The sequence below is a fragment of the Lontra canadensis genome, unplaced genomic scaffold (assembly GCF_010015895.1).
Source record: "Lontra canadensis isolate GAN:19392208 unplaced genomic scaffold, GSC_riverotter_1.0 scaffold89, whole genome shotgun sequence".
NCBI classification, from domain to species: domain Eukaryota; kingdom Metazoa; phylum Chordata; class Mammalia; order Carnivora; family Mustelidae; genus Lontra; species Lontra canadensis.
In genome coordinates, this window is record NW_022631083.1 from 2,440,920 (window position 1) to 2,468,816 (window position 27,897).

General features: G+C 38.7%; 1 protein-coding gene across 1 annotated transcript; it reads left to right on the forward strand.

Moving 5' to 3' along the window:
- The first annotated feature begins 117 nt into the window (after positions 1-117).
- On the forward strand, positions 118-27,897 carry MCEE (methylmalonyl-CoA epimerase). The gene is made up of 4 exons (XM_032835938.1): positions 118-149; positions 336-514; positions 10,468-10,805; positions 27,520-27,897. The coding sequence occupies exons 1-4, from the start codon at positions 118-120 to the stop codon at positions 27,670-27,672; spliced, it is 702 nt and encodes a 233-aa protein (XP_032691829.1). The 3' UTR covers positions 27,673-27,897.

Sequence of the window (27,897 nt, forward strand, 5' to 3'; positions counted from 1 at the left end):
CACAGGAAGAGGGCCGCCCGGAAACCGCGCCACAAAGACGCGCCTCGCGCAACTTGAACCGGGAAGGCGAAAGTTCCGCTGCGTACAGGTTCCGGACCCACCCCCCCGCCAGAGCCAATGGCAGAGCAAGAACTTTCACTGGGCCATTGGTCAGTTTTAGCGCCTTTGAACTTTCTCTAAACTTTCTATTTTGTATCCCTGAGGGGCCCAAAGGGGTGACGTGTCCTTCGTTTAAGTTTCTGCTTTAGACGCACTGGGTGGCTTCAATACGTAAAATAAGAACTAGCCCACCCGCCGCACCACGGGCGCGCAGCAACGCTCGCCACGCCCCCTAGCCTCGTAGGCCCCGCCCCCGGCCGCGTGGACCCCGCCCCTCGACCGAGCTCCTTTCCACGCGTGAAGCACCCGAGGGTACAGTGGGTCACTTTCCAAAATGGCTCGCGTGTTGAAGGCGACGGTGGCGAGCGTGGCGGTGGCGGCGGCAGCGGCGGGGGCGGCGGCGGCCGAGAGTGCAGTAGGTGAATACCCAGCGCGGGCGGGGATCTCCGGGGAGCGGGACGCGCGGGACGCGAGGCCGGGGGCTGGGACAGGCGGCAGGTGGCCAGAGCACCTAAGTCCACTGCGCTCTGTCCCCCGGTCAGCACCTGTAGGCTGGAGTAGATGAAGTCAGTGGCGGAGGGACAGTGAATGTTAATTTCCAGTGCACCGTAGGAGACGGGAGAAACCAGAAAGAAGGGCGAGTCCTTTAAAAAACAAGGTGAACTCCCAAGTCCTTCCAGTACCCGCTGGAAATCCTTGGAGGTCAGTTGTGTGAAGAATACCAAGGGAGTGTTATTTTTTTACCTCCTGCCCTAATATATTTATTATTCCGTATGTAAACAGGAAAGACAAAGGCAGACGGATTTGGGAGGTTTCTTGAGTCTTCTTCACCTCCATCAAAAAAAAAAAAAAAAAAAAGCTGGATCGACTCAGTAAATGACAGAAACTCAAGTTTTCTGACTCTCAAGCCACTCACTTTCTCCTCTTTCTTTTTCTTTTCTTCTTATAAAGATTTCATTTATTTATTTGACAGACAGAGATCACAAGTAGGCAGAGAGGCAGGCCGAGAGAGAGGGAGGAAGGGAAGCAGGCTCCCCGCTGAGCAGAGAGCCCGATGCGGGGCTCAATTCCAGGACCTGGAGACCGTAACCTGAGCCCAAGGCAGAGGCTCTAACCCACTGAGCTACCCTAGCACCCCTCTTTCTTTTTGCTCTTTGTTCTTCATCACTATTTCAATTAATGAAATTCCCTGTTAGGGAGAGTGCCAAGTGGTAATGTCTCAAGAGTTACTCCTGAACATTGGTCATAAAGCCTTCAGTTCAGGGATGAACCTTTAGTAATGTTAGATCCCTTTGCTAGGTAGTGCTTTCTCTAATCCGCCTATTCAAATATACAATTCTAGCCGTGCGTTGAAGTCCCATCTTAAACTAACCAATTCTTTATTGACCACTGTAGTCTTCCTGACCAGTCACATTTCTTAAACATTTATCATTGCAAGTCACCAGGGCTAAGTTAGAGCCACATACAAAGAAGTACGCCATAATAGTTTTGGTTGTCTCAGTACTTTATCAGTTTGAAGAGGTGGTATGTATATATGAGAAAATACTATAACAGGCTGAGCACAGCTTGTTGAAATGAATCTGATTAATAGGTGAGTCTAAAGTTTTCATAATAACACATCCTCCTGGTCCCTCCTTCCTCTCCTTGGTAAGATACAAGCAGCATCTTAGCTCACGCACAATTGCAAGCAACCCTTTGCAAAAAAACAAAGATAAGAAAATGAAGACAAAAAGTCATCTCTTATTATATCTTAGAAAACCCTCTGTTAGAATGTAGATATTGTGCATAAAATATACATTAAAGATATTAAAAGTTGGGGATCAAAAGAATGGTAAAAATTTCAGAGGAAAGAGAAAATTCAACATCATGGTTTAATAACACCGACTTTGATGTCAGACAGATGTGGGCTTTAGGCCCAGCTTAGTGTGACCTTGAAGAAATTACTTAATCAGGCCTAATTTCCTTGTCTGCAAATTGGAAAAATAATATTTTTCGATGCATGGAATTATGGTAAAGATTGAAGTGCTCACTGAACTATTACTGTTAAGTCTATTTTATGGCTATGAGAACTAAGAGAGCTAGGCTAGCACATGATGTACTCCTACTTCAGAATTCACAATTTCGCAGTTTGGTTAGGCAAGATTACAGACTTAGGCAAGTTTACAGGGTAATATTGTTGCATAACTCTCACAATGAAATAAAGTCATAGGTCTCTACTGGTAGTGAGGTCAAATCAACAAGATGATATATCATGGTATGCCATAGGATTAAATTCTCTACTGTTGGTAAATCCCAGCAGTATGGAGAATGTCTAGAGACTAGGGCATATCTGCACTGGGGATAATAACCAGTTCATACAATTCTTGAAAGGCAGAATTGTTACATAGTTTCCACTTCTACATGATATTAAAAGGATTTCTCAAGTTAAAGCAATAGTCATGAGCAGTGTGGGAGAGTTAGAGGTTACTCTAAACAACTAATTTTAACTTGAAAAAATTGTAAATCACTATTCATGTATCAAAAAGCAAAAAGCGGACCATGACTATAATACCTTCCAGCAGCATTATTCCACCGGAGTGTCAGTAGTCACTAAACACTGAAATACGACCAAAGATCTAAAATCGCAGCCCACACCATAAGTTTCCTAGAGTAAAAGGAGAGTGGTTTCCTTGTGATAAAAAGTAGTAAGTTGTGGATTAATGGAATGATGCAGGGAATACAGAAATACTATGTGTGCCAAAACATTAATACAAGTAATACAAGTAATCTTTAGTATTTGAGTCTAGTCTAGTATCACATATAGGGTAGGTGCACAGTTTTTTCCTTTAATAGTGCAAAATATGTTAGAATGTTAAAATATGTTAGAGATGTTTATGTTTATAAGCAAGTTATTGATGTAACCTTTCTGTAAGTGCTAATAATGATCATTCTTGGAATTTGCTATGTACTTTGTGCCAAGTACTTTTCTAAACCCTTTATATTATTCATTTTAGTCTCATGACTATATGAGTTAGGTATTATCTTCCTATATGAGAAAAAAGAGACACGGAGAGGGTACGTAACTAGGGTACTAATGCCAAGTTACAGAACAAATGGTAGGGTCAAGATTTGAACCAGGACAGTTTAACACTGGAGCCCACGTTCTTAACCATAAGACATGCTGCTTCTCCTATGATACTTACACACAAAACCTGAAAGTGAATGTATAAATAATAACTTGAATATTAGAGAAGAGACATTTTTATATGTGTATTTTTAGAAATATTTTTATTCAGTAGTTGATGGGGGGAAACTACGAGGAAGGGAATATAACTTCCAGAAAGTCATACCTTTATTGCAAGAACTGAATGCTAATAAAGATACATTTTTTTGGTAAATTATATAACATCTGCCACAAGGGAAAAGTAAAATGAAAATAGTGTATTCTAAAGGCCAGCTCTGGTTTATTCTCCTATTTCAGGTGCTTGAACCTTAAATAACCCCACTTTGTCTTTTATTGTGGTTAAATATACAGAACATAAAATTTGCCATTTTAACCATATTTAGGTGTACAGTTCAGGGGCATTAAATAAGTTGACCCTTGAACAACATAGGTTTGAACTGCATGGGTCCAATTATACTCACAATTCCTCAATAAAGTATTGTAGATAAATTTCTTTTACGATTTTCTTAGTAATATTTTCTTTACTCTAGCTTTCTTTATTGTAAGAATATAGCATATATATTACATGTAACATGCAAAATATGTGTTAATTGACTCTCTGTGTTATCAGTAAGACTTCTGGTCAAGGCTTCTGGTTTTGGGTAGTTATATGTGTATTTTTGACTGTGTTGGGGGTTGGCACTCTTAACCCCCCAGTTTGTTCAAGAGACAATTGTATATTTGTATTGCGAATCCGTCACCACCATCCATCTCCAGAACTTTCACCATCCCACCCTGAACCTCTATACCCATTTAACAATAACCCCCATTATCCTCCACCCCCAAGCCATGGTAACCATTATTCTACTTTTTATGAATTTGACTACTCCAGGTGCTGTTTGTATGTAGAATTATATAATATTTGTCCTTTTGTGAGTGGCTGTTTCTCTTGGCATGTTTTTAAAGTTCATCCATGTTGTACCTAATGTGTCAGAACTTCATTCCTTTTTAAGGTTGAATAGTAGTCCATTGTATGTGTACACCACATTTTATTTTTTCATCTGTCAATGGACACTTAGGTTATTTCCAGATTTGGCTATTGTGAATAATACATCTATGAACATGAATATGTAAATATCTCCTTGATTTTCAGTTTTTTTGGGTATATACCAGAAGTGGGATCACTGGACAATGTGGTAATCTTATGTTAGGACCCCACCTTTAAGGAACATAATACTTCACAGAAAAACAGGAGAAGCGCAGAAAAATGAATCCTATTAAGGACACACAATAAATTCCAATTTGGCTTGCAAAGGATTGACTTCATGAAAAAAGGTAGTTTTGAAAATAGAAGATGATCTGGGGCACCTGGGTGGCTCAGTGGGTTAAGCCTCTGCCTTCAGCTGAGGTCATGATCTCAGGGTCCTGGGATCGAGCCCCTCATCAGGCTCTCTGCTCAGCGGGGAGCCTGCTTCTCCTTCTCCCTCTGCCTGCCTCTCTGTCTACTTGTGATCTCTCTCTGTCAAATAAATAAATAAAATCTTAAAAAAAAAAAAGAAAGAAAATAGAAGATGATCCTGATAGGAGACAACTGTGGCCAAGTTATAGGACTGTGAGGAGAGATTTACTTTTATTATGGAGTCATATGTAAGTGGGGTAACAAAAGCATGGTGTGTTTACTGACTGGGATAAGTAAAAAGTTATTCCTACCAGCGTTTTAAACAGGTTGTAAATATGGATATGGTGCTGTGGGGAATCGACTGGTTGAATGCTGAAAATATATGGACTTCTTACCAAACAACTTGGAAGGCACTTCTAATGAATGTCTTTCTAAGTATGTTATGTCTCCGCAAATAAGATATACAAAAGTTCAGACTTGAGAACTTACTACATGTTCTAAAATTAGATTATGTAAAATTTGCACAACGTTGCAAATACATAAGAAAACAGTGAACTGTGCACTTCAAATGAGGGAAGCTTGTCGTGTGTAAATTATAGGAAGACCTCATTACATGCGACTTTCAGACCTGTTAGGAAGACCTTATTACAAGTGATTATTCACAGTTTTGTGGCACTTTATGTACAAACTCAACATAATTTCTTTTAAACAGTAAGTGCCCTCAATGCATTTGAGTACAGACCCTTGCAGCTGAAGCCTTGTTTGGAGCCCATGTTTGGAAAGACTGGTCTGAGATAAATGCAATCTGGATGGAAGGAAATTCAATGTTACTTTTAAGTCAAGACACTGAAAGTATTTAGTAAGAGCCAATATTGAGAGAAAGATATGAACCAAAGTTAACATACAGACCAGATTTGGTAACATATCTATTTCTTATATGTGAGATTCTTGTTTCTTAAATCTGTAGATACTCATCTTTGCAATCCTGTTGGGTTTTAACACTCCTGTTTTTATTTTGTTTTTAAGATTTATTTATTTGAGAGAGAGAGCACATATAAGCAGAAGGGAGGGACAAAGGGAGAGGGAGGGAGAAAAGGACCCCTTTATTCCATGTTTTCTGCCCCAGTTTGCTTAGTCTATAGGATTGCACTTTAGACTTTTAGCTAAATTAATCCCATTGTTGTTGTTTTAAGGTAATTCACATAATGTAACATTTTAAAATATACAAGTTATCAACATTATATTTACCATGTTGTATAACCATAATCTTTATTTAATTCCAAGACATTTCCATCATCCCAAAGGGAAATCTTGTGCCAGTTAAGCAATCAATCCCCATTCCCACCTCTGTCTAGCCCTTGGCAACCACTATTCTGCTTCTTGTCTCTATGGACTTACCCATTCTGGTTATTTCCTATAAACATATGACCTTTTATGTCTGGCAGCTGTCACTTAGCCTAATGTTGTCACTTAGTATAGTGTTTTCAGGGTTCATCCATGTATCATTGCTTCATATCCACTACATGGATCATATTCCACTGTACGAATATGAATCATTTTCCATGGCCGTTGGGAATAGTGCTGTCATGAAAATTTGTGTACGAGTTTTTGTTTGAGTACATGTTTTCAATTATTTTAGGTACCTAGGAGTGGAATTTCTGAGTGACATGCTAATTGTATATTTAACTTTCTGAGTTTTCCAAACTGTTTCATGGCAGCTCTATCATTTTACATTCTTACCGGCAATGTACAAGGATTCGTTTTCCACATCCACATCAACACTTTCAGTTGTGGATATGAAGTGGTATCCTGTTGTGTTTTTGATTTGCCTTTCTCTAATGGCTAATGATATCGAGTATCTTATATGCTTTTTGCTTATTTTTATGTTCTTAACCCTTCATTTTTTTAAGTGTGTTTATTCATTTACTCTCTACATGCAATGTAGGGCTCGACCTCCTGACCCTGAGATCAAGAGCCTCAGGCTCTAGCAATTGAGCTAGCCAGGTGCCCCTCTTAACCCTTCATTTTAAAGAAGTTGAATTACTGAATTCTAACCATTATCACTGGGTTTATTTTTGTTCTATTCCCAGAGACCAAAAAAAAAAATCAATAAAGTATTTTTTTCTCAAGATAGTTTACATTTCTAGAGATAAAATAAACCTGTAACTACAAAGTCTTGACTGTTACATTATATAAAGTTGTTATTATCTTTCTATTTTCCTAATGTATGAAGATTTTATGTTCCATTGAAAAGAAAAAGAACCAGTCATTCTACTAACTCCTTCCTCCTCTCCCATTTCCAGATGATAAGATGGTCATGGAGAAAGGTAGACCATAGGGAGGCTTCCGATAACATGAGTTGCTTGGGCTACCTTTTCAATGTCAGAGGTTTTAGAATGTTCCCCCAACAAACTGGAACAGTATATAAAATTTTACCTTCACTTGGACATCTTGTAATTTATTCCTTTGATATTTCTATATGTTCCATTGCTAGTAATAGGATGCCTGCCAAAGAACCACCAGCTGCCCCAGTTTGTGTAGAGATAACACTAATAAGGAGAATTCAGAAATACCTAGACTCAGTATTTGATACCTTCAAGATTTCACAGAGCAAATGACTTCTTTTTTTTTTAAGATTTTATTTATTTATTTGACAGAGAGATCACAGGTAGGCAGAGAGGCAGGCAGAGAGAGGGGGAAGCAGGCTCCCTGCTGAGGTCCCCAGGATCCTGAGATCATGACCTGAGCCGAAGGCAGAGGCTTAACCCACTGAGCCACCCAGGCGCTCCCAAATGACTTCTTTTGATGTGCATTTTGCTCTAAAAGATCATTGGCCCTACCTACCATGTGTTTGTTTGTTTTTTTTTTAATACAAATACATTCTCTACTGAACTTTCATTGCAAAATGCACAGATAGTAGAGATGTGAGGCAAGAAAGGAAGAGCAGTTTGACCAGTGATATTGTTGGTTGTTAGCATTTTTTTAAAAAGATTTCATTTATTTACCTGACAGAGATCACAAGTAGGCAGAGAGGCAGGCAGAGAGTGAGGGGGAAGCAGGCTCCCCGCCAAGCAGAGAGCCCGACTCGGGGCTCGATCCCAGGACCTGGGATCATGACCTGAGCTGAAGGCAGAGGCCCTAACCCACTGAGCCACCCAGGTGCCCCGGTTGTTAGCATTTTTAAAATTCACTACCACCATGCTCTTGAGATGGTTTCTTGCTCTCCACAGATTACCCTGCATACCACTCAGTTAGCAAATGATCATTGTTTATTAATAACAATGAGAATGGCTGAATTTATTGTGCACTTATTATGTATGTCTGGCACTGTATTATATTTTTTATACCAAATATCTAATCTTTACAGCAAACTTAGCAAGATAGATATTTAGTGGGTAGTGACAGAATTTTTTTAAAAACTGAAATAAAATGCAACAGAGTAGAAACTGTCAGAGCACATCACATCTGTTGAGGAGTAGGTATGCTTTTCATGAAGTATACTTTCAATTGTACATTTATGTACATGTGTACTAGTTTGGAATACACGTGAATTTCAAAATGCAGGGAGTCCATAGAACTGAGCTAGGTCATCTTGTTGATAATGACAACCTTTGGGTATTTCCATTATCAGTAATACAGGCTTGCATACAGCAGAAGATTATCTGAGGCTGAATTTTGCCTTCTACTGACCTATGATACATCACATTTGTCAAGCAGTACCATACACTGGTTACCAATCCCAGGGGAAGACTCTAAACACTTCTCCCCATTGCGTCTTAGTGTCAGAGTCTTCAAAGAAAACACAAACAGTAGATGGCACAATGCTTTACTTTCATAGAGAGGAGACAGAGTAAGATTACCTTTAACAGTGGGTGTTGGTCCACCATTGCCAATGAGTCTCTCCCAGTGGCCAGTGCAGGACGGTTTACATATGCACTCTTCTCTTGTGCTGTCCCCTCTCCACAGAGGACTGATAAAACAGTGAGAACTCATGTAACGTATGACACACAAACTTTAAACTGAGACAAAAGGACATTCATTGAGCTGGACAGAGGGAAAGCTACGCTCGGGATAAGGTGATAAGCCCTGCACAGGCCCTGTGGGCTCTTCTCTCTTGGTAAGGAGGTTTTCTTCCTTATCTGACTGAGTGGGGGGTTGAAAGACTACACACATGAGACTTCCTTTCCCCACAAGGTTTGTGGTCTTAAATAGTGTCATTTTAATTTCCTTATTATCAGTAATTTCAGTAAAGGGGAATTAATTATTTGTTAGCTGGAGCTCTGTGATACTAAGTACTGTTTAATGTATTTTCCATTAAGAGCTAAATCTAATTGTTTAGAATATGTGTTCTTCAATTTGCCATTTTGTACCTTTTTTTATTAGCTGATGTAGTTTTACAAGATTATTTTTAGACCTCGTGTATATATATAGCTTTCATTCTGGGGAGAATCTGGCTCTTAAAATCCAGTGTATTGGGGACTGGGGAAACAGTAATCCACAGAGAGAACACGTTACAAGTCTCTTCCATTTCTAAATGAAAGAGATTTCTTCACATTCCGCAGCAGTTCTGCTTCTAATTCTTCAAAATGATAAAAAGGAACAGTTTTTAAGAATCTCGTCTCAGAGGGAATTCTTGGAAGTTTAAGGACCCTCTTAATCTTTGCTTGTTTTTCTCGCAACAGTGAGATATTTTCCTTTGTAATTATTATTTTTTAAGTGACATTGAAAAGCACTGTAGTGGTTGTGACTTTTGATACATATTACTATAAGACAAAAAATCAGTTATAAGTAGAAATAAAATTGCTTGTTCTCATCATTGAATGTGTGTTGTTTCACTGTCACATTCAAACTTACCTCTTGTGAAATGCAGAGAATAGCAAGTAATCCTTAACTCTGTGTAGTTGTCCTTTAAGTGTGATCAATAAATAAATTATGAAAAATACCATCTTTGTTTTAAATCTAAAAAGCTCAGAATTAATTTTTTGATTCCAGACAATTGTTTCAGAGCAGGGTAATTTTGACATAGTTTTTCCATTCATCTACCTGATTTAACTTCAGTAATTAAAACCAGAATAGGTATATAAATGATTTTACATGTATTATGCGTTTCTTTTTTTTTTAATTATTTTTTATTATGTTATGTTAGTCACCATACAGTACATCATTAGTTTATGATGTAATGTTCCATGATTTATTGTTTACGTATAACACCCAGTGTTCCATGCAATACGTGCCCTCCTTAATACCCACCACAGGGCCAACCCACCCCCATCTAAAACCCTCACTTTGTTTCTCATAGTCCACAGTCTCTCATGGTTCATCTCCCCTCCAGTTTCCCTCCCTTTATATTCCCCTTCCTTCTCCTAATGTCCTCCATGCTATTTCTTATGCTCTACAAGTAAGTGAAACCATATGATAATTGACTCTCTCTGCTTGACTTATTTCACTCAGCATAATCTCTTCCAGTCCCATCCATGTTGATACAAAAGTTGGGTATTCATCCTTTCTGATGGCTGAGTAATAGTCCATTGTAGACATGAACAGACACTTCTCCAATGAAGACATAGAAACAGCTAACACCACATGAAAAAATGTTCATCATTAGCCATCAGGGAGATTCAAATCAAAACCACATTGAGATACCACCTTATACCAGTTAGAATGGCCAAAATTAACAAGACAGGAAAGAACAAATGTTGGAGAGGATGTGGAAAAGGGGAGCCCTCATACAACAGTTCGTGGGAATGCATTTAGTTTTTTAAAAAATTAATTTTATAAATCCATTAATTCTCAAAAGAAGGATATCAATGGCTATTCCCTTTTTCAGGGTTTTTTTCCAGACTTCAGACTTCAGTTCCAAAAGGAAGAACTTTCTCCACATCACAATCCTCTCTTCAAGCGGCAGGTCCTGTGTGGAACCTGGGTCGACTCAATCATGTAGCAATTGCAGTGCCAGACTTGGAAAAAGCCACAGCATTTTATAAGAATGTTCTGGGGGCCCGGGTAAGTGAGGCGGTCCCTGTTCCTGAGCATGGAGTGTCTGTTGTTTTTGTCAACCTGGGAAACACCAAGATGGAGCTGCTTCATCCGTTGGGAAATGACAGTCCAATTGCAGGTTTTCTGCAGAAAAACAAGGCTGGAGGAATGCATCATATCTGCATTGAGGTATTTTATTTCATTGTTTGGTGTTTCAAATTTCTCTTTTACAAAATGTCTTTTACTCTTTAAGACTGTGTATTGTCACTGTCATCAAAACTGGTATTAAGTTCTTTAAAGGGAATGGTAATAGTGGTCTTACTCACAGATGGATCCGTGGGTATATTCTCTTTCCCTCTAGAAGACTGAATAATAATAATAATATATTTTATCGAAGTCTGGATTTAACAGCCACAACAAAGGCCACCAAAGCTGGCCAAAGCAGATTTGCATCTTTGCTATAGTATTTATTGATTATACATAACCTCCCATGTTACAGGAATTACAGCTGCTTTCACTATCACAAGGCAACTAGAAGGTGAAAAGACTTTATAGAGTAAGAATTTCCATATACATGCTAACTATTCTTATGATTATTTTCTATCCTTAAAATTCTAATAATAACTTGTTCCTTATTATAAAAGCGATACATTTTCAATTACTGACCGTGATTTTTAAGACCTTTCAATTGCATCTTACAATTCCCAAGAAAAACTTGAAATGTTAGACAAGAACATTCTCATTAGAAAGCCTGTATCTGTAGATAGTCATGTTCAGATAACTGCCTTTTGTAAGACCAGCAATACTAATTATGCTTCATTTAAATTATTTTGATAGGACAATTCTTTTCATAGAAAGAAAGGCATAATTAATTTGTAGGCCTTGTTCCTAATCCAGAAGAGAAGGGGGTTGATTCTAGAGTGAATTCAAGGATTTATTCAGTTCATTTTGCAAACATATTTAAGAACCTACAGAGTGTACTGCACTGAGTAATGCGATTCAGCAGTGAAGAAGAAACAGACCATGCACACAGTGAGGCGGGACAGCTATTTAAAAAGGCAATTAGAGTATCCTACGATAAAGCAGGATTAATGCACATGTCTTCTCAGTAACATCAATAAGGGAAAGGTTGCTCCTGGCCGGCGGAGGAGGTGAGAAGGCATCACAGAGCCTGAGTTGTAATGAAGGTGAAGGAATTCCCCAGATCAACAAGAGGAGAAAGGTATTCCAGGGGCGCCTGGGTGGCTCAGTGGGTTAAAGCCTCTGCCTTCAGCTCGGGTCATGATCCCAGGGTCCTGGGATCAAGCCCTGCATCTGGCTCTCTGCTCAGCGGGGAGCCTGCTTCCTCCTCTCTCTCTCTCTGCCTGCCTCTCTGCCTACTTGTGATCTCTGTCTGTCAAATGAATAAATAAAATCTTTAAAAAAAAAAAAAAAAGAAAGAAAGAAAGGTATACCAGGCAGAGGCAACAGTATATGCAAAGGGATAGTTATACTAACCACTCACATTGAATCCTCTGGCAGTATATGAAGGACTCAATGTGTACTATTTTCTTTCATTTTCACAGCTACTCTATGAACCATTCTACTCACCTTTGACAGTTAACTTGCCTCTAGTCAAATTAGTAGTAAGTGGGAAGGCTGAGGGTCAAACCCAGATTTGTTCTGATTCCAGGATCAGCACTGTGAGCTGTGGTACCAAATTGCCTTCATCATATTGGGTAATTTTTAAATTTGAGGCGGGGGAGCCATAACATGTTAGGAGCTAAACATACCTACTATTTAACCTTTACACCTTTTTGGGGAGGTTAATTTTGGCTGCAAGTCTTTATTTCAGTGGACTTTAGGGTTTGTCTGAGACATCCCCCCAGGATGAGAAGCAGGATCATCAACCTTTGAATGGACTCTTCCCTCTCCCACACTGCAGTGTCTGTGTTCTACATCAGAGAGTCCATGCCTTCAAAGGAAGCTGCCATGTGAGTTAGAGTTCAGTTAAGTAAAGAACAGTGGAAGTTCAGTAATGTAACAGTATATTCAAAAGTACAGATTAAAAGGGGGAAATGAAAATGTAATGTCAGTATAAAATAAAGGTGTACAATAGGAAAAGGTGTGAAAAGTTAGTTTCTAAGTTAGTATGACACCCCCTGTCATCGTTCTCTGTTCTTGGTAAAAAAAAAATAAAGTGGCTTAACTAGATACATGGATAGATGGATTTTATTTTTCTCTTCTCAGTCTAAAAGTGAGGTGTTCCGGAGGGGAGGGAAAGCAGAGAGAAAATACAGGGCAAATGCCTGTAAAGAGAGGGTCTAGAAATTACACATTTCACTCTGCTCGTGTCCCATCAGTCTGATCTTAGTTACATGGTACTCTGGGCTGCAGATGCATCTGTAGGCAGGCGGTTAGGAACCTTGCTAACATTTACGCTGTTGCTATAATTAAAAGGAAGAAAAGGGGAAACCATACTGGAGACCGCCAATCTATGCTACGCTTGGTAACTTTTAAAAAATGGTATTGCCAGAATAGTGTGACACTTTTTCTGAATGAAGATATGCTGTAGGATAGAAACATGGGAGAGTTAGTGTCACTGAGGCTGCAGTCTGTGAAATGAAGTCGTCATCCCATGCAGGGGTTCGATTCCCTGACTCGCCAGAAAGAACAGAATTCCTCGCCTATCCTTGAACAGGACACATTTCTGTTGAACGAAACCGCTGAGATTTCAGGGTAATTTTTCTTTTTTAATGTAAAGATATATTTAATGATTCTTTTAATCACAGACACAGGATTAGGCAAACACCAAGAAGTGGACGGCATATTAAACTGGGTGATTTGAGGAGAGTTTAGAAAGGGATTTACTTATAAGATGTGGGCTGAGTTTAGGTAGTCAACAGTACATGGCCCAGTATCCTTAAGGCTAGCTCTGGGTTGGGATGGGGACTATTAGAACCTCTAAATCTGAAGGGGCAAGTGAAAGACCATTACCAAGACCTACGAGGGAAGTGTCTTGAGTAGGTCTCTAAACAAGAGTGATGACCTACCTCGGGGGGAGCAGGCCAGGGAAACTGGGCAGGGACGGGTGGGGGAATAAATATCCCTACTTCACTTGTCCCTCACCTCCTGCCTTTTGTTAGCTGAACCCAGTTGGAACCCAGAGGAAAAACAAGTTTATGAATGCAGGTAAACTTCCTGACAACAGAGCACGATGAAGCAGAGGGGAACACAATGAAGGGAGAAGCCAGAGAGGGAATGGAAGATTTCTGGCATACTTTCCCTCCCGTTGACTCTTCAGGCTAAATTATTAGTGCACAGTAGAACTTGGTCTATTCTGGCTAATATAACTTGGGTCTGAAATTGCCTTTTACTAAAGGTACGAAATATGATAGAATTGGTCAGAAAATACTTCCTTGGTCATTACAGTTACTGTTACCATCAATATGCATTATCCTACACGTTGTTGTTGTGGCAAACAACAGCTATTTGATTTTTTTTTTTTTTAACTCGGGTCAAGACTTCAATGGGCATAAGTAATAATTTTCATAGAGCAGAGAGGAGATAACTATTTGATTTTGCTTAGGATTTTGTGGGCTGGGAGTTTGGGGGAGGGCTCTGCCAGCCAGTTCTAACTTGCGATCCTCATGTGCATATGGTCAAATGCTGGCTGGGGACACAGTCATGGGAAGCTCTATTGGGCTGGGCATCCCACAGGCCTCACCTGAGGTGGCAGCTGATTTCCAGCTAGCAGCTGGGTGCTTGGCCAGGCCTTCCAGTAGGAGCCCCTGTATGTAACCTGTTCAGCTTCAGTTGCTGATGGTAGTTCTAAGGATAGTTGGACTTCTTAGTGGGCAGCTGGCTTCCCCCAGAGTGTCCCAAGAGAGCCAGGCAGGACCACGTGGCCGTTTTTGTCCTTGCCTCTGAAGTCCCACCGCAGTCTCTTTATCATACACAAGCTCTTCAGGCAGACTAGCTGCAAGGGAAGAGGACATAGACCCTGCCTCTTAATGGGATGAGCAGCAAAGAATCCATGGACACGTTTTACAAGTGTTTAGCCATCAAGGTGCTAAAGTGTTCTAAGCAATAGGAAAATGTGGGAAACTTTTAAATGCTATAGAATGATTTTGTTTTCAAAGAGCCAGAAGTGGGAACCTGCAGCATTCTCATATGCATGAGGAAGTAACCTATCTAGCTTTTGTATAAATAAGGAAATTCAAGATCCATGCTCGATAAGGTAGAAAATGATAAATATTACATACACAGTGATATGTAAAAACCAGTGACTTTGGCTTTTCATGTTTGGGGGATAGGCAATGTTCAGAAATGTGTCTTTTTTAAAATTAATTATTTTTTTAATTGTGTTAGTCACCATACAGTACATCATTAGTTTTTGATGTAGTGTTCCGTGGTCATTGTTTGCATATAACACCCAGTACTCAGTGCAGTCCGTGCCCTCCTTAATACCTGTCTTTTGCATCCACATGGATGGGACTGGAGGAGATTATGCTAAGTGAATAAGTCAGAGAAAGTGAATTATTGTATGGTTTCACTTATTTGTGGAGCATAAGGAAGAGTATGCAGGACATTAGGAGAAGGGAAAAATGAAGGGAGAGGACTCAGAAATGTGTCTTCTGGTGATGCTCACAATGTTTTATAGTTTTATGGCTCCTAGCCAGTGATTTCTTAACGCCCTTCCTTCTTTTAAAATGTTAAATCCACCCCATCAGAGAAGTGCCTTTCTTCTCTGCAAATCACCAGCATACTTTATATACTTTTCCCTGGGACCTCCTATAAAACCTCTGGTTTAGCCGTGTGTCTGCTGTGGGCGTGCATCGTAGCTTTCGGTTGGCTTAAGAGAGATTTTGGACAAAATGAACTTTTTTCTTATATGTGAATTAGTTTCCCACCCACTTATCAACAGTTTTCTGTCAAAGTTGGCTTTTGGTTTCATTTTTTCTTTCCCAATCTCTTATACTTGTGTGGTTTGCCTTTTACTAGACTAGAGAAAGTTTAAAAGTCACCTTCCCTTGCTTGCGTATGGACCAAGTAGCCTGCTGTTTTCTCGCACAGCTTTTACTGATGCTGCCAGCGTGCACTTAGTGCCTTCTCCAGGCCTCTCCCTGAGGAGATGGTCCTGATACTGAGTAGAACTAGCTGTGTTTTCACTGAGTAACTTGCCCAGAGAGTAACGTATGTCACAGTGAAAACCTTTCTTATTCAACAAATTTGTATTGAGGTTGTACAAAATGTTTAATGCTCCCATGCTGGCTAGTAAAGACTCCAAGTAACATCCCCCTTCCAGAAGGACCCTTCCGGGGGGCCCCTCCACTCCTCACACGTGTACACGTGCACATACACACACTTCATCAACTAAAGGGTTAGCACTTTCTGCAGGGGTCTTCCAGAACTCTGATCCCTAACAAGTTCCCCTCTCTTTTATTTGGCTGGTGTCTTTGTCTGCATTATATCGCTGATAAGTATTTTCAGTTTCACTCTGATCCTCACTGCCTTCAGTCCTGGGGATAGGTAGCTGAACAGAACACAGAGTCCCTCGCTTCCTGGAGTTGGGCTTGCTTCATTTATTCACACATGCCCTGCATTTTCCACAGAGGACTGGTGGCGACTGACCAAAATACAGTTTAGAAGACATAAAATAATGAACATAAATAATAGTGCAAGTTAAAACAAAAAAGAAGTGTGAGGCAAAACTAAAGGTAAGATTAGTATATCTGTTTGTTTTACCCAGTATTGCTCCATGGTTTCCAAAACAAGAGGGAAAATAAAGAATAGTCAAAATAATTACGGCTCCTTCCCACTTCTTTCCCTTCCCTTTCTGAACCAGTCAGTGTTGAAGACTTTGGGTAGGGCACAGCAAAATGGTTGTCGGTGATTGTGGGGAGGGCTGGAGTAGCTCAGAGCAGGGTGTTGGGGCCAGAGTGGGGTAAGAAGAGCATCAGCAAGTGGGTGCTGCCTGCCATAAGAAAGCCAGGGACTGAGTAAGATGCCCAGGCATGAGGAGGTCCAGCTCAGGGTGTCAGTATGAGCAGGATGGGGGCAGAGAGGTGTACCTGCAGGGAGACAGCCCAGCTTCAGATGGCTGCTTAAGAAGGGCATCAGCATGGAAGGCTAGCCCAGTGCAAGCATGTTGAGGGTGGCATCCATATGAGTGGGAGGGGGGCAGCATGGAATTTAAGAGCCTAAATAGTGTGAGGGAGGTATTAGCACCAGGTGTTGGGGGGGTGGAGTTGGGGAGGGGACCTTGCATGGAGAGTCAGGGCCTGAGTCCTGTGAGGAGTGTATCAGTGCAGAGGGAGATGGTGACACAGTGTGGGGAGTTGAAGCCAGGTGGGGTGGTGAATGTTCTCACATGAGGCGGCCTGATGTGGGGAGCCAGGGCCTGAGCAGGGTGAGGCAGACATCCACATGCGCTGGAAGCAGGTATAGGGAATCAGAGTCCGAACACCAGTGTACACCTTGGGGCAATTCTGTGCAAGAGATTGGGACCCAAGCAAGGTGAGGAGGACTGTCACGCAGGGAGAGCCCAAACCCAAGTGGGTTAGACCTCCACACAGGGGGCCTGGTGATGTGGGGTAGTGATTGGGAGCCCAGATGGCTGGGAGGGGCAGCCAGAGGAAAGGGAGGGGACATACACGTGGTGAAGAGTGCATTGCTGAGGGAAGGACAGCAGCAGGGATAAGGGCTGATTTCTTCGAGGGTTTAATAAAATAAGTATAGTGAGGATAATGAGAGTCAGGTTTGCCAGTCTGAGAAATGGTATTACAAGTACAAAAAGGATATTAGATTTCATCTAGAAGTAATCCTACTTGCACCAGGCTGATGGGGAAAGGCACAAGATAAAAATGTTATTTAAAAAATAGGATTGGGGTGCCTGGGCAAGCTCAGTTGGTTAAGTGTCTGCTTTCGGCTCAGGTCACGATTCCAGGATCCTGGGATCAAGTCCCGTGTCCAGCTCCATGCTCCATGAGGAGTCTGTCCCTCTCCCTCAGCCCCACTCCTGTTTGTCCTGTCTCTCTCAAACAAATAAATAAGATCTTCTAAAAAAATAAAATTAGAAATAAGATTTTAAAAAGTGTAAAGAGATGCAGCAGTTTTATTTTGAGTAGTCCCATACTAGAGGACTTATTTTTTTGTTTATGGTTTTATATCTTTTATAGATCTGTTTCCATTGAGCAGATATTCCTTATGAAAGGAAAACTCTAAGGCTAGTAAGACAACTTATTTTCTGCATACTGGGGAATGTCTATTCTTCAACCAAAAAGGCAGAAAAATCTGCTTTTTGAAAAGTTCCATTCTCTTTTTGGCTTTATAATAAACCCTAGGGGATAGTTAAGCTCCATGAGTGATCTCTGTCACTAGTTCCCAGATGTGAGAGTTTCATAGAAAGATAACATTTTCAGAAAACAGAACAAAACCAAAAAAGTGGACAGTTTAATGAGGTTTTAAACTTTGTGTTATTAAGGGAAAAAAATCTAAACTTCCAACTACTGCTAACATCATTTTGTAAGAGAAAGTGCAAATTTATTACCAAGAAAAAGTAAGAAGGAAAAGAAGAGTTCCTCTTAGAATAAAAGAATCCTGTCAATTAAACAAATGTGGAAGTTGAGGTGAACTATGCCCTTCTGACATAATTCTAAAGAATACACAGGAACCCTTTGAGCCCCATGCAAAGTAACATTGTTAGGTTTGCATAATTTACTGTTTCTAGTTTGGCGTGGAGAGACAATTGAAACAAATATTTTATCCAGACTTTTCATTTTAACATTCATGGATTTATGTTAATTTGGAGATTAAATTTCATTCATTATTGATATCACTTAGGATCATTGTAATTTTATATAAAATAAAAAGCCTTTATTTTTGGAAGTAGTCAAAATATGCACCATTGAAAGTACATTATTCTGTAAATTACTCAATGTAGAATTATTGAATCAATGTAGTTGTATACCTGAAATTAATATGTTGTATGTTAATTATAGCTCAATAAATTTTTTTTTTTTAAGTAGCACACTACTTCATAAAATTTGGTCACGGAGAATTATGTACCTTAAAAAATGTTACTTAGTCCAACTCCTTGCCTTCAAACAAGTATTGACATTTTTCAGATGAGGCAGTTCAGGATCAAAGAGAGCACAAGATTTACCTGAAGATTCTGAATTCTGTTTGTGACAGTCCAAACATCTTTTATTTGGAGTACTGGCACTCTTAATTTAAAAATGACAGGAGAAATCAAAATAAATTTTCAGACACAAGGTAAATCCCACAACCACTACTACCCCGCCCCCAAAAAGCTGATAAGAAGAAGAGATAAATAGCCCAGGTTTTCACTTAATGGCATTCGAGGTCATATAGAGCTATAAGATGCATAACTGTAATTGCACAAAGGACTGTAAAAGCAAAAATTTGTAGATGGGTTATTATTAACTGTGTTATTTTTTTATCCTTAAGGGGAAAGACTTAATTTCCCTAGTCAGATTGCTTTGCATTTCTCATAACCTTAAAGTACATAATGCACCTACTTTCAATTCAGAAAATTAAGACAGTTTTATTTCATTATTTTTATTACTCCCAAGCAAAATATTAGGAGTGCTCCTGAAGAATTGTAGATTTTATAGCAACACTCTAACAGAAGGATGAATATGGCATAAGATCTTTAAAATCAAAATCAGTAATAGAAATAGATGCTCGTGCAATGTTAATGTAGGCATCAGAGACACAGGAGTCAACCCAAAGTACCCTGGTAAATGTCTCTATTAGTGTAGGCATTTTTTCAAAATATAAATCTAGTTTATTAAATCTCAGAAGTATTTCTTGAATTAAGGGATATTGAAGAAGCAGTATACTAAAAATGGAGATGCAACATCGTATTTGTAGATATTTATACTTGGGTAGAATGTTATATAATGAGAATATCCATGATCATATTTAGCGTAGAAGTTACCAAAAGGACACTTGGAAAAAAAGTCATGATTCTGTTATGAATTTTTTCAAATGTAATGAAAGTAGAAAAAAAATAATGTAGAAGAAGTAGTATAAAAATATAATGAAATGAACTCCCATATTCCCATCAAGCAGATTCAACAATTTTCAACATCTTGGCACATTTGCTTCTTTTTTTTTTTCTTAAACTATTTAAAAATCATTCACAATATGTAATTTTACCTTTATGTAGTTTGTGTCTCTAAGAAATGAACCATGATGATATTATCATAGGATCAAATTTAAAAATAAATCTTTTGTCACCATGATATACACAGTCCATGAGGCAGGTATGTTAGATTGATTCACAAATGTCTCTAGATAGACTTGTTCTAATCAGGACTCAAACAAGGTCCACTTATTACAAATAGTTGTTAATCTCTTTAGGCCCTTTTAAAAAAGAATTATTAACCTCTTACTAGTATAGTACATTTGTCAAGATTAATGAACCAAATAGATACATTATTATTACCTAAAATCTGTATTTAGATTTTCTTAGTTTTTACCCAGTGTCCTTTTTCTGTTCTAGGATCCCATCTAGAATAACCACATTACATTTAGTTATGTCTCCTTAAGCTCCTCTGGACTGTGACACTTTTTCAGAGTTTCCTTGTTTTTGATGACCTTGATATTTTTGAGGATTACCGGTCAGTTAGTTGTTTTGTAGAAAGTCCCTCAACTGAGATTTTGCTCATGATTAGATAAACTAGGGTTATTGATTTTGGGGAGGAAGACCACAGAGGTACACATCACATCAAGGATGTCATCAACTTATTACTATTGATATTGACCTTTATTCCATACCTGAGAGAATGTCATCATGTTTCTCCACTGTAAAGTTACACTCTTTTCCCCTTTCTCCATAATATAATCTCGGGAAGGAAGTCACTGTGTGAGGCCAATGCTGAAGGGATGGAGAGTTATGCTCCATCTCTTTTATAATTCCATTAATTATTTGGAATTTTCCTGAATGGAAGATTTTTCCATTCTTCCCCATTTATTTATTTAATTATTCATTATTCAATAATTTGCTTATTTATTAGGACATTTATTTATGTCAGTGAGGATTTATAGGTATTTATACTTAGGGCTATAATCCAATACCACTTTATTTTGTTGCTCAGATTGTTCCAGTTTTGTCAAAAGGGCACTTTGGGTTGACTCCTATGTCTCTGATATACCTCATCTTTTTGTTTGTTTTCCTTCCACATTTCCTTAGTTTCTGGCACTACAAGGTGCTCCAGATTGACCATTTATATCCCCTGGCCCTAGCCTAAAACCAGTCATTTCTCCAAGGAGCACTGGTTCATTTTACTAGAGAAAAGTATTAGAAACCAAGATCTGGGCTCTGTTGTTGCAACTGGAATGTCACTGTTTCTTGGCCTTTTGAGCTAACAGTGCAAGGACATATATGTGTATATACTGGATGGATGGATGGATAAATGGATAGATATTTCTTTAGATAACCAGATAGAACTTTTACAATGTATATATATCATATTCATGAACTCATGAGTTCATACTGGTGTCTCTAACTGTAACGCATTACCATGGGAACCACTGGATCCTTCCTTACTTATTCATGACTGCCCATTCCAACTGAGAAACTTGGCTCCCACTATCTGCCATCCTTTTATTTAATTGTGCAATTTCAGTATGGATATATAGTGGTTGTATTTGTTTCCTAGGGACACCATAATAAATTACCACAAACCTGGTAGCTTAAAACAGCAGAAATTTATCTTGTTAAGGTTCTAGAGCCCAGAGTCCAAAATCAAGAGAAAGAAATATGGGGGGGGGGGATGGGAAACCAGAATAGACCATAAGAGAGATGTAGAACATGGTCAAAGGTTTTATCCATATATGTGGAATCCCAGAAAAAGAGAAGAGAGAAAATAGAGCAGAAGCAATAATCGAAGAAATCATCTAAGGCCATTACCAATCTGAGATAAGACATCCACCTGCAGATGCGTGAAGCTCAGCAATCCCATGTAGGGCAAATTCAAGTAAAACCGTACCTGAGCACACCACTGTCCCACTGAAAACCAAAGATGAAGAGAAAATCTTAAAAGCAATCAGAAAAAAAAAAAAAGACAACAGAAATTGTGAAATAGTATGTAATGACATTTTTTTAAGATACTGACAAAAAACACTGCCAATGTAGAATTCTAAGTTAGCTGAGATAAGAGAGGCCAGATTTATCCCCTTGCCTCAAACAAATGAAAAATCTAAACAAAATATATGAAACGATTTTCTGGCATTGAATGTCAGACAGCACAATACATTCCTGAAAGAAGGGAAACCAAATGAGCTGTGCAATTTCCCAGCTTACTGGCTGGAGAAAGTTCCCAGGAGTCTGGGGAAGCCAGGGTGATTGAGTTTGCAGTATAAAGTATGGGAAAGAGAGATGCCTAAAGAGAGTTTTCCAGAGATCTACAGTACCTCTCAGGTCTTCATCTGAATATTGAGCCGTGCATTCACATGAGGAAGCTACCTGAGGTTGGGAATAGAGCTCTGGAAGTATTAGAGGTGACAATCCGTATACCAGCTGGAGTAGTTTGTGTTCTTACCCACCATAGTGGAAATCCTTGTGATTTATGGGACATCGGGTAGAATATTGAAAAGGACTTTGCCTTACCCATGAAGAAAATCAGTCCTAGACCAAAAGCTGCTCTGGTCCTTCAGTAAGTGGGTAAATAAACTGTTATATCCAAACACTGAGTTATTTTCAACACTGAAAAGAAATAAGCTACCAAGCTATGAAAAATTGTGGAGGAGTCTTAAATATATATTATAGTGAAAGAAACCAATCTGAAAAGGCTAACTACTGTCTGATTTAACTACATGACATTCTGGAAAAGGCAAAACTATGGAGACAGTAAAAACATCAGTGGTTACCAAGGGTTGGCGGTGGGGGAAGGATGACTCAGCAGAGCACAGAGGATTTTTAGGGTAGTGAAAACACCTTGTAATGATGGATACATGTCATACATTTGTCCAAACCCATAGAACGTGTAACATCAAAATGACCCTAATGATGGGGTATGTTGATAATGGCAGAAGCTATGCACCTGTGGGGGCAGGGGTTATATGTATGAAATCTTTGTACCTTGGGTCAGTTCTGTGAACCTAAAACTGCTCTTACAAAAAGTTTGAAACAAAACAGTCATTCTAGAATTTTGCAATTGTTGAAAATATCCTTCAAAAATGAAAGTGAAATGGAAACATCTTACATTGAGCAAAAATGAGAGGATTCCTGTCCGGTAGACCTGCACTATAAGAAAAACCAAAGAAATATTCAGGATATAGCATTCATCCCTTTAGGATAGAGGTTTGAATTAATACCAAATGAAAATTCAGATCTTTACAAGGAATGAAGAACATCAGAAATAGTAAATTTGTGAGTTAAAATAACTTTTTCTTACCTTAAATTATGTAAGAAACAATTGACTTGACATTTTTAAAATGTAGGGTTTATAACAGAAGAAAAACTTATGATAATAGTATAAAGGTGGAGAATTGCACAAAGGGAAGTATACTGTTGTAAGTTTCTTATATATGAGGTTGTAGACTAATCGGATAAAAATGTACATTGTGAGCCCTAGAACACTCGTTAAGAAAACTAAACAGGGGATAACTAAAATATAATTAAGACAAAATTGAATAGTACAAAAATACATTTTTCCCCAAGTTTTATTTAAAGTCCATTTAGTTAACATACAATGTAATATTAGTTTCAGGTGTAGAATTCAGTGATTCAGCACTTAGAGTACCCATTGCTCATCCCAACAAGTTGCACCCCTTATTCCCCATCACATATTTCACTCCTCCACCCACCTCCCCTCTTATAACCATCAGTTCTCTATAGTTAAGAATCTGTTTCTTGGTTTTTCTCACTCTCTTTTTCTTTTTTTTTCCAAAAATACATGTTTAACCAACAGAAGTTTAAAAAGGAAGAATGAAGTATTAATAAGACAAAAAAAAAGATGATTGATTCAACTATATGAATGTTAATTAAATATAAATGGATTAAATAATTAAAATCCAAAGATTATCTGGATTTTTAGAAGAGATTTTATTTATTTGACAGGGAGAGAGATCACAAGTAGGCAGAGCAGTAGGCAGACAGAGAGGGGGAAGCAGGCTCCAGGCTGAGCAGAGAGTCCAGTGCAGGGCTCGATCCCAGGACCCTGAGATCATGACTTGGGCCGAAGGCAGAGGCTTAACCCACTGAGCCACCCAGATGCCCCATATCTGGATTTTTTTTTTTAAACCCACAGATCTAAAAATTGAATTAAGAAAGCAATTCCATTTATAATAGCATCAAAAACAGTTAAATACTTAGGAAAAATTGAACAAGAGAATGGCAAAAATTATACTCCAAAAACTACAAATCATTATTGAAAGATTAAAAAGGCCTCAATAAATGGAGAGATATTCTATGTCATGCATCATATGACTATTGTTAAAAATGGCAATATTCCCTAACTTGATCTATAACTTAATCCAATTCCTATCCGATTCTGTCTAGCTGGCATCTTTGCAGAAATGGACAAATAATCCTAAAATTCATATAGAAATGCAAGGGGTCCCAAATAGCCAAAGCAGTCTTGAAAGAGAATAGCAAAGTTGGAGGATTTACACTTTCTGATTTCAAAACTTTATACAATGCTACAGTAATCAAAATGGCATGGTATTAGCATAAGGATAGACATAGAAATCAATAGAATAGAGCTAAGAGTCAGACATAAATCCTCATATATACAGTAAGTTTTCAACAAAAGTAACAAGACAATCCAATGGGGAAAGACTCATGTTTTCAACAGATGGCGTTGGGACAGCTGGATACATGCAAAAGAATGTATTGGGGGGGGCGCCTGGGTGGCTCAGTTGTTAAGCATCTGCCTTCAGCTCGGGTCATGATCCCAGGGTCCTGGGATCGAGCCCCACATCAAGCCCCACATCGGGCTCTTGGCTCGGCAGGGAGCCTGCTTCTCCCTCTCCACTCACCCTGCTTGTGTTCCCTCTCTGGCTGTCTCTCTCTCTCTGTCAAATAAATAAATAAAATCTTTAAAAAAAAAAAAAGATTGCATTGGGTCACTTGCCTCACACCATAGGTTTTATAAGATCTAAAGATTCTTTTAACTGTGGGACACAATACAGTGACATGTAGATAGATGAAAAGCAAAAGTCTTTCTTCCTTAGAACTCCAAATGAGAGAAAGCTGCTGTGTAGGCCACATGAGGTCGCACCTGGGGACAAAGTAACAGCAAACTGGAGCTGTAGGGGGCAGCTTAGTGGGGCAAATGGGGTGGGGTTAGTTAGTTTTCATAGGCTCCCTTTAGATTGGCTAATCTGAATAATTCTGTGGGCTCTGGGACATATCGACTGTACCTGATATCTATCTCTGGGGAAATTAGAGTGGGCACATAATGGATCCAGAATGTGAGACTGTTAAGGGAAATGGTTGAGATGTGGACTTTATTAGTTGCTGGAGAAGAACTGACCAGCCTCTAGCCAGTGCCTCAGAACTGGGTCAAGACAGCATTTCACAAAACCCCCAAAGTTGTATTCCACCAAATATAAAAATTAGAATGGGTCAAAGACCTAAATGTAAGAGCTAAAACTATAAAACTCTTGGGGAAAAAACAGGCATAAGTTTCATGACATTGAATTGGTCAATGATTTCTTAGATTTAACACCAAAAGCACATGTAATAACACTGGGCTTCATCAAAATTAAAAGGTTTTGCATAAAGACAACACACAGAATAAGGGAGAATATTTGCAAATCACATATCTGATAAGGCACTTAAATCCAGAGTGATCAAAGAACTGTTACAGTTTGTTTTTATCCTTAATCTTCTGTCTGCTTGATGTATGAGATACTGAGAGGTATGCATGTTTGGTTTGCTTTTTATTTTTCTGTTAGGTACATGCAGAGTCAAGATTGTTTTGTCATCTTGGTGGATTGTTCATTTTATTTTTAGGTTGTATCTGTTCTTATTTATTTGGCATATTTCACTTTAAATTTTGAACACGTGGTTAAACTATCTCCAGGTTTGCTGATACGTGACCCATAGCTCCTACCTTAAATTGCATGGTGTCTGTCCTGGCCAGCCCCTGCCCAAAGACTTGGGTATGGCTAGCTCTACTTTAGGAATCTATCTGGTGATCCTTTACTCTAACCAAAGATACTCCTCTCAGGTGACATGGGTTATCTCCCAGACATTGAAGCAAGACCTCTCTTAAGACAAAGCCAAATTCTTTACTAGTACACATATATGTAAATTTTATAAGTTTATTTCAGGATTTGGAGGAACATGTGCTGAACTGAGGATAGTAGTTCATTCATTGTGGAGAAAAGTGAGAGTGGTGCTAGTAAAAGGGTACTCAGCTTTATCTGTATGTTTAAATTTTCATGTACTGCATAATTTTTTAATTACTTTAAAATTAAAAGACTAACTCAGACTAACTTTGGGAAAACGGAAAGAGAAGTTCCATTCAATTAAATGAAATTCATTATATCCAGATATGGAAAGATAAGCCATCAGGAGGAATTCCACTGTTCTGAAAAAGATGAGAGTAGACCAATTATTTCAAGATACATGAAGTAACCATGGTTATGGTCTGGGCCTGACTTTGATATAGCTATCAAGTTTAAAATGAAACATCAGGAATGTGTAAATAATAGAATGTATACTATTTGAAGAAATCATTTACTTATAGTAATCTAGTATCCTCCTTGTCAGTTGTTTGTCAAGTTTTAGAATTTAGTATATAATCCTTGGCTCACTGAAAATTAGATTCTATAAATATGAACATTTGTTAAAGCTACATGTTGGGTACATGGGTGTTATATTCTCTGTGCTTTTTTTATGTTTAGAATGCCATTAGGTTATTAAACTCCAGAGTGATTTATGACTGCCTAGGAATAGAGGATTTTGTGTACCTTCCCATCCACTTATTGGGTTCTCAGTCTAAGAAGGATGACTTTCCAAGATAGAGGAGCATCACTCTTTCATCAAATATATAGAAACACATTTGCTTCTTTTCAAGACTGCCAATAATATGAAGAAAATAGAAATTATTTAGAAGAGTTATAAAATTATAAATGTTGGGATTTTTTAGAATGGGAAAAAAAAATTTGGTGGCAATTTCTTAGTAATTTACATGAAAATATGAAGTTTTAATCTCAAAGGTGGTTTGGCAGGTGGGAGGTTTGGGGATCCAGAGGAGCACTCCTATCTTTTGAGTATGTACTATAACCTGTGTCATATACTGCTAAGATCTTCTTCTTTTTTTTTCTTTTTAAAGATTTTATTTATTTATTTGACAGAGATCACAAGTAGGCAGAGGCAGGTGGGAGGGGAAGGGGAGCAGGCTCCCTGCTGAGCAGAGAGCCCTATGCGGGGCTTGATCCCAGGACCCTGAGATCATGACCTGAGCCAAAGGCAGAGGCTTAACCCACTGAGACACCCAGGCACCTCCTGCTAAGATCTTCTTATCTGGTTTCTCATTTTAATCTCTTGCCCATTTATATAGGCCTCATCTCTCTATAATAAATTATTATAAATTAGGAACTCAGAGCTCTTAAGAAAAAAGAGTATGTGCAGTATCACCAATAGTACCACTAAGAGAAAATATCAAGTGTGACATACATTTTTTAGATTATAAGGAGTAATGTTTACTAATGGTGAAAATTTTTAAGCACTGTGGTTGCTCACCTATGAGAATTTGCCGACTTCTTTTCCCTCTCTGGAAGCAATAAACTTATTTTTGTGATGGTTTAAAAATGATTCTGCCTGAAGGCAGAGGAGATAGATCTCATGAGCTTACCAAGTTTCTTCTAAGTTTTAAGATCCTGTAGTTCGGTATTTTTGTGATCTTGATCCTGTTTTTATTTATTTCCTTTATTCCAGGTGGATGATATAAATGCAGCTGTGATGGATTTGAAAGAGAAGAAGATTCGTAGTCTAAGTGAAGAGGCCAAAATAGGAGCACATGGAAAGCCAGTGATTTTTCTCCATCCTAAAGACTGTGGTGGTGTTCTTGTGGAATTGGAGCAAGCTTGATTTATATTTGCAAGAAACTTTAAAAATCCCCACCAAAATATACTGAAAATCCCCAACGAATTATACTCCAGCATTGAATCCTTCACTCCTTCCATCACTTAAAAGTTCACAATTAAAGGGACACCTGACTGACTCAGTCAGCAAGGCGTGTGACTCTTTATCTCAGGGTGGTGAGTTCAAGCCCATGTTGGGTGTGGAGATTACTTAAACATAAAATCTTTTAAA

Coding starts and splice junctions, on each gene's coding strand:
- MCEE (XM_032835938.1), top strand. CDS start 118: ATGGCAGAGCAAGAACTTTCACTGGGCCATTG. Junction 150..335: donor GAACTTTCACTGGGCCATTG/GTCAGTTTTAGC, acceptor CACGCCCCCTAG/CCTCGTAGGCCCCGCCCCCG. Junction 515..10,467: donor CGGCGGCGGCCGAGAGTGCA/GTAGGTGAATAC, acceptor TCCCTTTTTCAG/GGTTTTTTTCCAGACTTCAG.